General features: G+C 53.3%; 1 protein-coding gene across 1 annotated transcript in view; it reads right to left on the bottom strand.

Moving 5' to 3' along the window:
• PLEKHG4B (pleckstrin homology and RhoGEF domain containing G4B) overlaps window positions 1–12,593 on the bottom strand; it is a gene marked incomplete at both ends in the record, with an annotated part of 52,641 nt that overhangs the window by 5,381 nt on the left and 34,667 nt on the right. The window contains 12 exon segments of the mRNA XM_082623325.1: window positions 23–254; window positions 1,134–1,377; window positions 2,171–2,434; window positions 2,707–2,909; window positions 3,487–3,671; window positions 5,559–5,640; window positions 5,750–5,885; window positions 7,497–7,688; window positions 8,196–8,338; window positions 8,967–9,065; window positions 9,412–9,528; window positions 12,144–12,230. Of these exon segments, the coding sequence (XP_082479451.1) occupies window positions 23–254; window positions 1,134–1,377; window positions 2,171–2,434; window positions 2,707–2,909; window positions 3,487–3,671; window positions 5,559–5,640; window positions 5,750–5,885; window positions 7,497–7,688; window positions 8,196–8,338; window positions 8,967–9,065; window positions 9,412–9,528; window positions 12,144–12,230 (1,984 nt within the window).

Raw genomic sequence — 12,593 nt, forward strand, 5'->3', positions numbered from 1 at the left:
AACTTCAACCCTGAATCCAGACGGTTTGATTCTAGCACCGTCTCTAGGGGGCAGCTCTGGCAGGAAGAAGATTCGCACGCCCGCAGCAGGGAGCCCTCTGCCAGGAAGGCTGTGCTGGGGATTTGCAGGAAAACCGGTTTCTGGCGCACACGGGCTGCTAACCTACCACTAGGTGTTCCTGAAAAGTCAGCTTTACTCAGTGACCTCTGACCCAGACGCAGAGAAGCCGCTGCAGCAGAGGACGGAGAGTAGGCCTGGGGGCCAGCATGGTGCGGAGATGGACAGTTGTCGGAGGGCCCTGTCTGGGCTGGAGGTCCCCACGCACACTACGCGTTTCTTCCCTATTTGAGAGCATCCCACCAGCCACCTTCTGAAACTACTCCATCCTAATGACACCAGTGGGGGTTGGTAGAGTTTTTCCTGCCATTATCTGTCTTTACTTTTTTTTTTTTAATTGGAAGAAAAGCAGCTAATGATAGGAAATACACCATGGTCAGAATGCTGTTGAGTTCATCCTGTTTGCAGCAGACCCTGGACGGCCCCTCTCACGCCTGCAGCACGGATTTTACAGGTGCTTCTTGTTTCTGGGAAGACGGCGCCTTCTGCTGGTCAGGGGCCTGGAGCCCTCGGCCGCGGCAGTGCTGACAAACGCAGTTGCTGTCACGCGAGGTGCCCTTGTCACACCCACGCACGGCCGCTGAGTCACCTCCTATAGACACTCACCGAAAACAAGTGTTCTTCAACATCCAGAAAAAAAATACACGCTAGCATGGTCTGGGCATCTGGACCAAGTAAATGGAAATTGACTCATAAAAGATGGAAACTTCTGGGGAAATGACTGCTGGCCAAGCGGCAGGAGCTCCCTCCAGACAGCTGGGTTTCCGGGAAGACGGGCCGGTCCGTGCAAAACTCCCGCCCTGGCCCCGGCATCTGGGAGGACTCGCTCCCTTGAGGTTGTGTGCGGGGTCCCCATCGCCAGGCCTGGGCTTGGTGGGTCTGAGGCCCGTGAATGGCGGGAGGGGGACCCATCCCCAGCGGCAAAGGCAGGACAACTTCGCCAACCTGCTCCCTCCCGGACCCAGGACGTGCACTCTGGGTAGCCAGGCAGCTCCCGGTGAATGGACCACGCCTACCCCTGCCTTCTGCTGCCCCGACACCTTCAAAATGAGCTGGAAGGCCGTCCACAGACCTGCAGCTCCCCCTGCGGCCTGCCCGCACCCCACAAGGTCCACCTTTAACAAGGCGGTTGAAGGTTGGTTCAGAAGAGCATTTTGTAACCGTCTCAGTTCAGATTCGAGCCGCTCTCTGGAGGAAGCACACGTGGACCCATCCAACGAGCAAAGGAAACCAGGGGACGCCCCCTCCAGCCAGGGCTCACTGCAAACAGGGACAAACAACCCAGAGGCTGTGAGGCCAGGCTGGCGTCACGGACTGTCACTGGGGTGGGCGGGGTCCTTGATCACTTTTTATCCAGACAGTTAACAAGAAGTCTCTTTTTGCAAACATCTTCCTAAAGATTTAACAAACTAAACGGACATCTTCATTTGGGCAACAGATAAACGGGCACACACCTCTTACCTCAATACTTAGAGACTTTTTTTTAAAAGCAATTTTTAAAGTAATTTCTTCACGTTGTGGGCTTGATTTGCTTATTGTAATTTTCTAGAAATGAGCTCTAAACAACTAGAGTTGGTTGTTTAACCATCAGAGCGGTTGTGCTAGGTCACTACACGCCCTGAAAAAGGAGGCGGCTTTCAGAGATTCTGTTCTGAGCACAGGGAGATCACTAATGTCCTGTTTAAAATCAGATGTGAGGGCTTCCCTGGTGGCGCAGTGGTTGAGAGTCCGCCTGCCGATGCAGGGGACACAGGTTCGTGCCCCGGTCCGGGAGGATCCCACATGCCGCGGAGCGGCTGGGCCCGTGAGCCATGGCCGCGGAGCCTGCGCGTCCTGAACCTGTGCTCCGCAACGGGAGAGGCCACAACAGTGAGAGGCCTGCGTACCGCAAAAAAAAAAAAAAAATCAGATGTGAGTGCTTCAGCCTGTCCCTGACGGGGAAGGCCCAGAGGGGCGTCCGTGGGTTTCCCACACTGTGGAAAGGCACTTCACGGCTTTGGGTTTCTAGATCCCACTGACCCCTAGGCCCACAGGTTGAGGGCATCTGCCTCACCTTCCAGCTCGCCCCTTCCCGTCCTCCTCGGAGGGGTGGATCTTGGAGGGAGAGGACAGACTCCGGTTCCGAGGGAGCCGAGGGCTCTCGGCACGTGGCCTCAGCGGGGGCTGCTTCTCTGAGGCCACGGTGGTGCCGGTCACCTCCAGGCCTTTGATAAAGACCCCAGTGTGGCCCAGCCAGAGGGAGTCTCTGGGGCCACTGTCAAGCTGAGGAATCGTGAAGCTTTGTGCTTTCGTCCTAATTTTCTTCAGGGGGTGCTTCCTGGGGTGGGCGGGGAGCAGGTGCAGCTGCTGTCCTGTGCATGCACACCTGGGCGCAGGTGCTCACCCTCCTGCCCACACACAGCAGCTTGTCCGGTGAGGCTGGGCAGCAGTCGGGCCCACTCCCCAGCTCAGCCCTCGGGGTCAGCGGGAGGGGTCCAGGAAGGCTCAAGGGGCTGCCCCTCAGGTCCCTGGGCAAGCTCGTGCTTTAGGGGGCTCCAGCCCAGAGGCAGGGTGCCGGGGCCCGGGGCTGCCTCTCCAAGGGCCTCTTGCCAGTGGCGTCGGGTCTGCCGGCTCTGCAGCCACAAGGTTTGGCCCCGTGGCAGCGCCCACTGGCCGCCGGAGCTCACCACCACCACACTCGCCCTGGGGAAGCTCTGCACGGCCTCCCGGCGACAGCGCTTCAGATCCTTGGTGACCAGCTCTGGGTCCAGGTGCTCTAGGCACTGACTGTACCGCAGCGTCTGCCTGCTCACCTGCCCGGCACAGGAGGGCACCAGTCAGTGCAGTGAAGGATGGTCATGGCCAAGGTGGCCTGGGCGGCCTGAGCCAGCACCCTGAGTAAACTCAGGTCACGCTCTGCCTGCTGACCAGGTCACCCAAAGCGAGGACCAGGGTGAGCCAGAGGCCAGAGTGAGAGGAAGACCCTGTGCTCGCGGTGGAAACTGCGGGCCGGACTCGACCGTGGGCATCAGGGCTGGAGAGGCCATGAGACGGTCCGCCTGGTGTGGGACCCATGGGCCAGGGACCTCGGGCCGAGAGTTCCCGGCCTGCCCTGGCCTCTTGGGTTCTGTGCTCCCGAGGAGTCTAGCCCTGGCGCCCTAACGGCAGGAATTCTAGGGCGCTAGTGAGAGTGCAGGTGCGGCTGTGCTGCAGCAATCGTTCTGGGATCTTGGACAGTAAGTGGACTTTTATAACTGAGCCGGTAAACAGGACAGGTCACGTGTCCTCGTGGCCCATCTGGTACAATAAATAAACCCCTCAGAGGTCTAGGAGAGCCTGGTGGGGGGGCGCCCACCTTGCAGCGAATGTCCGCAGCAAGGACCGGGCAACGCGTGCACACCCTGGGAGGCACTGGGCTGGGGCTCTTAGCGTCTCGCAGAACTCGGACCCGAGGGCCTGCCTGGCCAGCTCGCCCTCCCTCCGCTCAGCCAGGCCGGCCTTGGTGCTCAGACTCCTTCTGAAGTCCTGGGTCCCTTCCTCTGCGCCTTGCAAGTCCTCTTCCATCAGCCGCAGCCCTTTCGGACAATATTGTTGCGGCCCAAGGAGCAAACAATCAGAACAAGCCCCAGCAGTGCCCTGGGTGTTCCTGCGTGTGTCCTGGTGGGCACCCACCGTCAGCCTGTCTGGGAGAGCCTGGGACGCCTGCCACTGCTTTGGGTTCCCCAGAGAGAGTGGCTCCAAAGGCCCAAGAAATTTCTTTCTTTTTCAAACCACGATGTGATCTATGTAGGAAAAGAAGGTTTTACTTTTAAATGTGCTAAGGAGTCCGGCCCTAAGACTTTGGAGGACAAAGGAGGTGTCAGATGCCGCCTCGGGGCCAGTGCATCTGGTTCCTACAGCCACACGCCTCGTCCGAATGGCGTCTCCTGAGCGCATCTGAAGGCTACTCGGCCTCAGTTTGAACCACGGTTCTCACTCGTGATTTTTCAATCTGTGAATGGGAGTGAATGAGCTTGGGTTGGAGAGGGAGTGGGATGACCACAGATCTCCAGGGCTCAAGTTTATAACTTTTAATTGTTTGGAAATGGAAATTAAGATCATTGAAAAATGGATCCAGAAGTTTCAGTTTTGAAACTTGTTACTATGCTACACAAACTCCAGAAACATTCCTCAGGCTGGTGGCACCTGGGATGGAGGGGCGATGGCAGCCCTGCCTGCACCTACGCAGTCCGATGAGGTCACGGTCATCACTTTAGAAATGCAGTTCCCATGGCAACAGCACTACGCTCACCGCGGGCACATCAGAGGCAAACCCTCACAGGGCAATGCAGGGGCATCCGGTCGTTAGACACCCAGCAAGAGGTTTGCTATTAAAAAATGGAGCGATTTGGCTGGATCTATCAGGACAATAATTGTATTTAATGAACTCAGATGTGCGAGCAGAGGAGAGACCAGAGTACATGCTCTTTGCGGAGAGAGTCATGGAAAAAAACATCAAACCTAGATTTTTGCAAGGAAGCACCTGCAGTCCTAGAACCGTCAGGTAGAGGAGAGGAAATGGTCAGCAGAGCAGAGGTGCCTCAGAGGTGGAGTCCCACTTCCGACCTCGAGAAAAAATAAATTCCAGTCGGTTTGAAAAATTAAATGGAGAAATTCAAACCATGAAAGTCTTATAATGGAATACATTAGTCGTTCTGTAACCGAAAGATAGGAAAGTCCACATAAATCATAAGCAATGTTAAAGGACAAATTACAAATATCTGCAACACAATCAAAGGATTAGAAGTGACATAATGAAACTATTACAAACTGTAGAGAAATTGGCCAAGTACATGAAAAAGCAATTTATTAGGGAAATAAAAATAACCAATAAATGCAGGAAGGAAAGGTTCAACTGCAGCATAAAAGATCCGAATGCAGACAATGATGAGACACTTCATCGTCACCTGTCAGACTGGCAAACGAGAAAGCGGGCCTCCAAAGGCTGCCGAGAGCCCAGGCTGGGCCAGCTGTCTGGAAGGCCGCTGGCAGATGTCTGAAAACCTCAGAAGATGTGCGCCCTGACCCTCCAATCCAGCCTAGGAATTTGCAAACAATCACGAAGTGTGAAGGATGTGCAGGTGGTGATGTCTGTAACAGCGAACAGCAGGGCAGAGCCCCGGAGACTCCCCCGGTGTGGTGCCCACGCGGCCCCACCTCAGGGCCCACCAGAGGAGCGTGTGTGGCAGGATGTCAGGGTGGTTAAAACCTAGGTCCTCTCTAATTCTTCCGTAGTGTGCGTGCGATTGCTTAGGAAAAAAAGACAACTTAACACACTATATAGGATGACCCCATTTTTAGGTTAAAGTGTATTTAGTTTGGGGTGAAGATGGCAGGCTAAAACATATCTAACTTTGATCCCTCCTGGAACGCTGCTAAAGCTTCAGTAACCTTTCAAGGTATGAAGGATGGGGACAACAGACAGGCTGGGAAGGAGGGACACTGGGGGCCCTGGGCGTCCTGAGCAGGTGGCGAAGCTGAGGAGGAGGTGAGGGAGACTGGGAGCTGTGGAGAGGCAGGGGCCCCAGTGCACGCCCCGTCCACCCCTCAGGGCCCGGGCTGCTCTCTGCAGAGGGGGAGGCAGGCAGGGGGCCACGGGAACACTGAGTCTCACCTCCTCCCTGACGTGCAGCCAGGCCCTCCCCTCGGGGGTCGGAGGCGGCATCTCTGAGGAGCAGACGCGCCTAGGAGGTGGGCCCAGCAGGGGGCCTCCAGTGGCCCCCACCCCACTCGTGAGCTGGGCAGGCAACCTAGGATCACCAGGAGAGCCTCCGGCATGAAAAAGAGAAGCCAGAACAGGCCTGCAGAAGCCCCCTTGGAGGGGAGAGAGGCTGGGCAGACACCACGACCAGTATTTCAGCCAAGAGCAAGTCAGGTGCTGTAAAGAAGGGCCATTGAGAGGAATAAACAAACAAAACCCCCATGGAAGTTAAAAACGTTAGAGCAGAAGCAAAAACACACAAGTGGGGTTAGAAGATAAAGTCGATACAATCTACTCTGAAAGTAGAGGAAAAGGCCAGCGACATGGAAAATGGAAAAGGAAGAGAACGAGCGGACCAGCAGGAAGTGTGGAATTTGGGAAACGGGGGTGCTCATCAAGGAGCCCCAGAATCCCCAGAGCCTAGGGAGGCAAAGGAGGAGCCTCTGCTCACCAAGCTGAGGTGGCCTGAGGACCAGAGGTGGACGAGATTCCAGGGAGAGAGCAGGGCCCAGCCCGAGGCCGAGAGTGGAGCAGAGCAGACTCTCCACTGCAAGCCGTGAGGCCAACTGACCGGCACGGTGCCTCCGTTCCGGAGGGAGAATAACCTACTGAGAACCGTGAAGGAGGAGAGACAGTACTGGATGTGCAGGTCTTAGAGTTTCCACCCTTCCTCCGGGAAGTCCCGGAGGGCATTTTATAATAAAATACAGAATAGAGAAGAAACAGTAGACCCCATAGGATGGAGGAGGCCCCAGAGGACAGGGGATCGACCCTACAGGGTAGACAGGGGGCCCCACAGGATTGAGGAGGGGGTGGAGGAGCCCCAGGCAGGGCCTGCCTCCAGGTTGGGATGTCCCGAGTCAGCCATGCTCCAGGCTGCCACCACCAGGACGAGGTGAGCTGGTCAGCCTCTTGTCTGTGCTTGCCTGCAGCCTGGATCAGCTGGGTCACCATCTCCCACCACCCAGGCCCCCCACTGGCCCATGGCTGGGCGCTAGGGCCGTTTGTGGGGAGACCAGGGAGGGAAAGTACACACTGTGCAACCCCACCATGACTGCTGGCTGTCCTGGGGACCAGCCTGGGGTGCCCTGGGGGTGGCGCCCCTCCCACCCTGACTGCCCCATGGTGACCAGACACTGGAGGATGCAGGGCCAGCTGAGGGTCCAGAGAGTCTCCTGCCACTCTTCACTGCCCCTATGCTGCTGGCTGGGCGGGGGATCCTGGCTTCACATTCACTAACCAGGAAACAGTGGCTGATAAAATAATAAGGATTTTACTTGAAAAACATAAGCTTTTGGAAATCGTTATATGCATATGAATATAAAGAAGATCTGGATTAAAATAGTGAGTGTTACACTGGTTATTTCAGGTAACCCGATTCCATACCTCCTGGAAGCCTGACTGGTCACCTCCCCCTGGCTCCCTGACTGGTCACCTCCCCCTGAGCCCTGACTGTCACCTCCCCCTGGAGCCCTGACTGTCACCTCCCCCCGGAGCCCTGACTGTCACCTCCCCCCGGAGCCCTGACTGGTCTCCTCCCCCTGGAGCCCTGTCACCTCCCCCTGGAGCCCTCACTGGTCACCACTCCCAGGACACTGACCTGGTCACCTCCTCCCTGGAGCCTTGACTGTCACCTTCCCCTGGAGCCCTGACTGGTCACCTCCCCCTGGAGCCTTGACTGGTCACCACTCCCAGGACACTGACCTGGTCACCTCCCCCCTGGAGCCCTGACTGGTGTCCTCGCTCCTGGAGCTTCTCCAGTGCCTGCAGACACCTGTTGGAGGCGAGGACCAGCCTGTGGACCTCTTCGTCCACTTGGTCGTACAGCCTGCAGGCAGCCTCAATGGTGTCCCTGGAAAGAGAAGGCAGCTGTCGGGGTGTTTGTTCACAGCAAGCCCCGACTCGGTGACGCCTGGTTACAAACACCAACTGCATTCTGTACATCTGACAAAAACGGAAGCCCCTGAGGAGGCCCACAGCCTGAGCAGAGCATAAACATGCCTGTGAGCTGTGACACCCTGCCAGCCACAGGTGCAGGCACCCGGAAGGTGGCAGGGAAATGTGGGTGGGTGGACCCGGTGCCTGGGAGGCAATAGGCAAGGAAGCATTTGGTTAGGACCGATGCTGAATCCCAGGAAGTGATCTTTCTCCACTTGAGCCTCCCAAGGAATCTGCTAGGCTTCCTTTAGTTACAAAGGGAATTAATCTCTGATCAGTCAGTGTGTCCGTCAGAGGAATGGAGGTTTGAACTCCTTGGAGACACTGCAGGTGATGAAGACGGGCTTCCCGTGACTGGGCAGAGCACGGGGAGTCGCCCCGGCTGGGCTGCGGTCCAGCGCTGCCCCAGCGGGACACTCACTGGTAGTCTTGGCCGGCGCCGTGCTCCTCCCTCCTCAGCCGTGCCAGCACGGTGCTGCCTTCCAGCCGGAGGGCCACCAGCCGCGCGTCTTCCAGGACATGCTTCATCATCGCCCTGTGCTTGCCGATCAACTCTGCGACCTCCTGCCCGGGTGGGAGAAACGCGCTTGGAAGCCCTCCTCCAGTCCGCCCAAGCCTAGCGCTAGTGGACACGTCAGTGTGACCCATGTCCTTGCTCTGCCGACCGAGTTAAAAGCAGGTGGGCTCGGCGTACCCCACATGCCACCCAGTCCCCGCAGGAACATAGCACAGCTCCAGATGCCCTTGCCCAAGGGAAGGGAGGTCTGAGGGCAGAAAGGAAGAGGGAAGCTTAAAGGCGGCAGCAGGAGGCGATCCCGGCATTTAGACGAGGCCAGGATTTCACCGTGCGCCCTGGGCATCGGGAGGCAGCTCCAGGCCCCTGGTCCCTCGGCCGCCGAGGTCCCTCCAGCCAGTCCACCTCTGTGTCTCCTCTGAATTACTCACTCCTGACAGCAATCACTTGTGCCTCGGTGGCATGTCAGCAAAGGTAGTGGTGATGTTTCTTTTCTGGGCAGAGTGGGATTTTTTTGGTCACAAGGGGGAGGAAGTGGTCTTTTGGAAGTTTTTTGCTAATTGAAAAGGATCCATGAATGAAAAAGGGCTTGAAAATTTTTGCTGAGGATGATGGTTTTGACCAAACTGTTATGTTCCCACCTATCTGTCAAATAAAATAAAATACACGAGAACCTACCTGTGCTGTGCTTGGGGTCCTGGGGGAGTTCAGGGAGTGGACTGAATTTTGTAGAAAAACAATGGCTTCCTCGCAGTCTGAGGTGAAGGGCTCCAGCTTCTATGGAGGTTTGAGAGCCAGGAAACATAAAGACAGGCTCTGTTAGATGCTGAAACGAGCAGCTGTGGGTTCCCACATTTCAACCCATCTCAGGCTGCAGAGCCTGCCATGCGGCCGCCCAGTGACCTCTGCACATCTACAGAAGAAGATCCTCCCCTGCCCAGGGGTTTCAGTGGCATTCTCAAGTGTGCCATGGTGTGGTTGTCCAGAAACAGACTGTTGATGGTGACTATGACAGGTGTGGCACTTGGTGGGGGGGGTGCCCTTTTCTGATTTAAGTAAAAAAATCCATCTAAGGAGAAGCCCAGGAGACTGGCATGTGCAGCAGCTGTGAGTTGCACCTTACCCGACGGAAGCAGATCCAGGCACTGTGGCTGTAGGGAAAGGATCCCTCGAGGTCTGCAGTCAGCTGGGAGCTGTCGACAAACTTGTGCAGGGCCTTCAGGGAACCCACCAGCTCACACTGCCAAGGAAGGCGTTCACTGGTCATGGCCATGGATGCAGCTCTCAGGAAAAACCACTAGAATGGCTCACTCCTGGGAAAACTGCTGGGTTACTTGGTTGAGAGGATTGAGAAGCAACTTTAGGGTTCAGCTATCCTGCCTGCTGGTGGCATTACTGGAGTATATGTGGTTGGACACAGGAATCTAACTGAGACGTGAAAGGAGAGACAGCAAAGAGAAAGAGAGGAAAGACCAAAAGAATGGAAAAGTTGGGGAAGAAGAGACGGCAAGGTGTTAACAGGAAAAGGGAAAAGGCAGGAGGAGGAAGGGAAAGTGAGAGGATGAACCAAGGATGAGCCACTTCTGCTTTGGCAGTGTTGACCCTCCCCAGACAAAACCAGACTCTGGATAAAGTATAATGACAGCCATCTGAAAGCTCTGGAGGGTGGACAAAGCCACCATGGAGGCAACTGAAACTGGGTAAAAGGACTGGCATGGGGTGGCTCCCTGTTTTTGTGGCTTTGGCCTGAAGGCAGGCTGCCAATATGGTGAGGCTGGAGTGGCTGAAGCTCTGATAGAAAATGGGCATCTTTCTGGCCTAACAGCCAGAGGATAGAGCTGGGGCAGAAAGTGAAGGTCAATATCCACCCCATGGAGAAAGCTGGGGAAAGGGACTGGACCTACTCAGTCTAATCAAGTTAAATGCAGGCTAAAACAGCATTCTGTGAAGGTTTATAAGAGAATCCAGAGTCTCTACAACAGAATATTCACAATGTTCAAAATATAATCCAAAATTACTTGACACACAAAGAATCAGGAAAATGTGACTCATTCTGAAGCTTCAGGAAAAGACAATCAACAGAGATCAAGCCAGAAAAGACCACAGATGTTGTAATTAGACAGGACTTTAAAACAGCTATTGTGGGCTTCCCTGGTGGCGCAGTGGTTGAGAGTCCGCCTGCCGATGCAGGGTTCGTGCCCTGGTCCGGGAAGATCCCACATGCTGCGGAGCGGCTGGGCCCGTGAGCCATGGCTGCTGAGCCTGCGCGTCTGGAGGCTGTGCTCCGCAACAGGAGAGGCCACAACAGTGAGAGGCCCGTGTACCACAAAACAAACAAACAAACAAACAGCTATTATAACTATGTCAATGATGTAAAGGAAAAGATGCTTGCAATTAATGAGAGAATAGGAAATCTCAGCAGAAATATAGAAAATCTATTTAAAAACCCACTGAAAATTTTATAGCTGAAAAACACAATATCTGAACTAAAAAACTCACTGGATGGGCTTAATAGCTGAATGGAGTCAGTGACCTTGAAGATAGGTCAATAGAAACAATCTGATCTGAAGAAAAGAGAAGAAAAAAAGTGAAAAAAACCCCCAGATTCTCAAAGACTTATGGGACAATATCACTACTGTATGTGTAATTGAAATCAAGAAAGAGAGGAGAGAATGAGCAGAAAAGACTCTTAATAATGATTGAAAACTTCCTAAAGTTGGTGATAAACATAAACGTAAATGTTCAAGAAGTTCAGCCAAACTTAACAGGATAAATAAGAAGAAAACCATGCCGAGTCACGTTATAGTCAATTTGCTAAAAAAGAAGGGGAACATCTTAGAAGGGGCCAGAGAAAAATGACACATTTCCTATAGATGAACTTTTTTACTATGAACTTTTCATCAGAAACTAGGAAGGCCAGAAGACACCGGAACAACATCTTTAAAGTGCGGAAAAAACAAACAAACAAAAAAACTACTGTCTGGCCAGAATTCTATATCTAGTGAAAATATCCTTCAAGAATGAAGGCTGGGGCTTCCCTCGTGGCACAGTGGTTGACAGTCTGCCTGCCCATGCAGGGGACATGGGTTCGAGCCCTGGTCTGGGAAGACCCCACATGCCCTAGCATGTGCACGAGCAACTAGGCCCGTGCGCCACAACTACTGAGCCTGTGCTCCGCAACAAGAGAGGCCGCGACAGTGAAAGGCCCGCGCACTGCAATGAAGAGTGGCCCCCGCTTGCCACAACTAGAGAAAGCCCACGCACAGAAACGAAGACCCAACGCAGCCAAGAATAAATAAATAAATAAATAAAATTAAAAACAAACAAACAAAACAACAACAACAACAAAAAAGAATGAAGGCTGGGACTTCCCTGGTGGTCCAGTGGTTAGGACTCTGTGCTTCCACTGCAGGGGGCACAGGTTCAATTCCTGGTCAGGTACTAGGATCCCACAAGCCACGTGGCATGGCCAAAAGTAAGTAAAAATAAATAAAGAGAAACGGAAAAGAAATCTGAGGGGAAGAGAGAACATTTTTAAAAAATGAATGAAGGCAAAGTAAAGACATTTTCAGATAAAAGAGAAAGAAGCAAGAAGAGAAGGAAAGAAAACAAATGAGGTGGAGAAGAAAGAACAGATTTTTAAAAGTTTTCTAATGTTATGCTCTGCAGGGGTCCTGCAAGAATTCAAGGCATTGGAGACAGGTTTCCAGGCTCCTGTATGGAAGCAACTAGATCTTACAGAAATTCTTTCATGCGTTATCTCATCTAGGTGCCCTAATATTTAATTTTATGCATCACTCAGGGTCTATCTGTCAGTCATCAGTCAGTCTGGTGCTTACGGTCTAGAACCATTACCTGAATTGTTGCATCCTTGTCAGGCCTAAATGCTGATTCTTTATCCACCAGCAGCAAAATACTATGAATTAAGGGAGGAGATGTGTTCTGAAATAAGAAATACTGATTAGCTTTCTAATTTTTAACTTCATTGAGTTAATAAAATTGTCCAATTTTTATTGGCTCTACTTTGATATGTTCCAAAAGTTCCTAAAATGCATAAAATGTAGTTGCCTTTGCTGTGAATATAAATTATTTGCCCTTATGAATTTTAAGGTAATCAGGTTTATTGATTATAATTAACATAGGATAAATTCACCCTTTTTAGTGTACAGTTCTCTAAGTTTTGACATAACTTATAGTCATGTAACCATCACCACAATGAAGACATAAGACAGTTTAGCATCCCGCACATTCCTTCATGTGCCTTTGTAGTCCAGCTCCGCGGTCCCTGGCAATCACCCATCTGTT

Source organism: Mesoplodon mirus (assembly GCF_964341445.2).
Source record: "Mesoplodon mirus genome assembly, chromosome: 5".
Classification (NCBI taxonomy): domain Eukaryota; kingdom Metazoa; phylum Chordata; class Mammalia; order Artiodactyla; family Ziphiidae; genus Mesoplodon; species Mesoplodon mirus.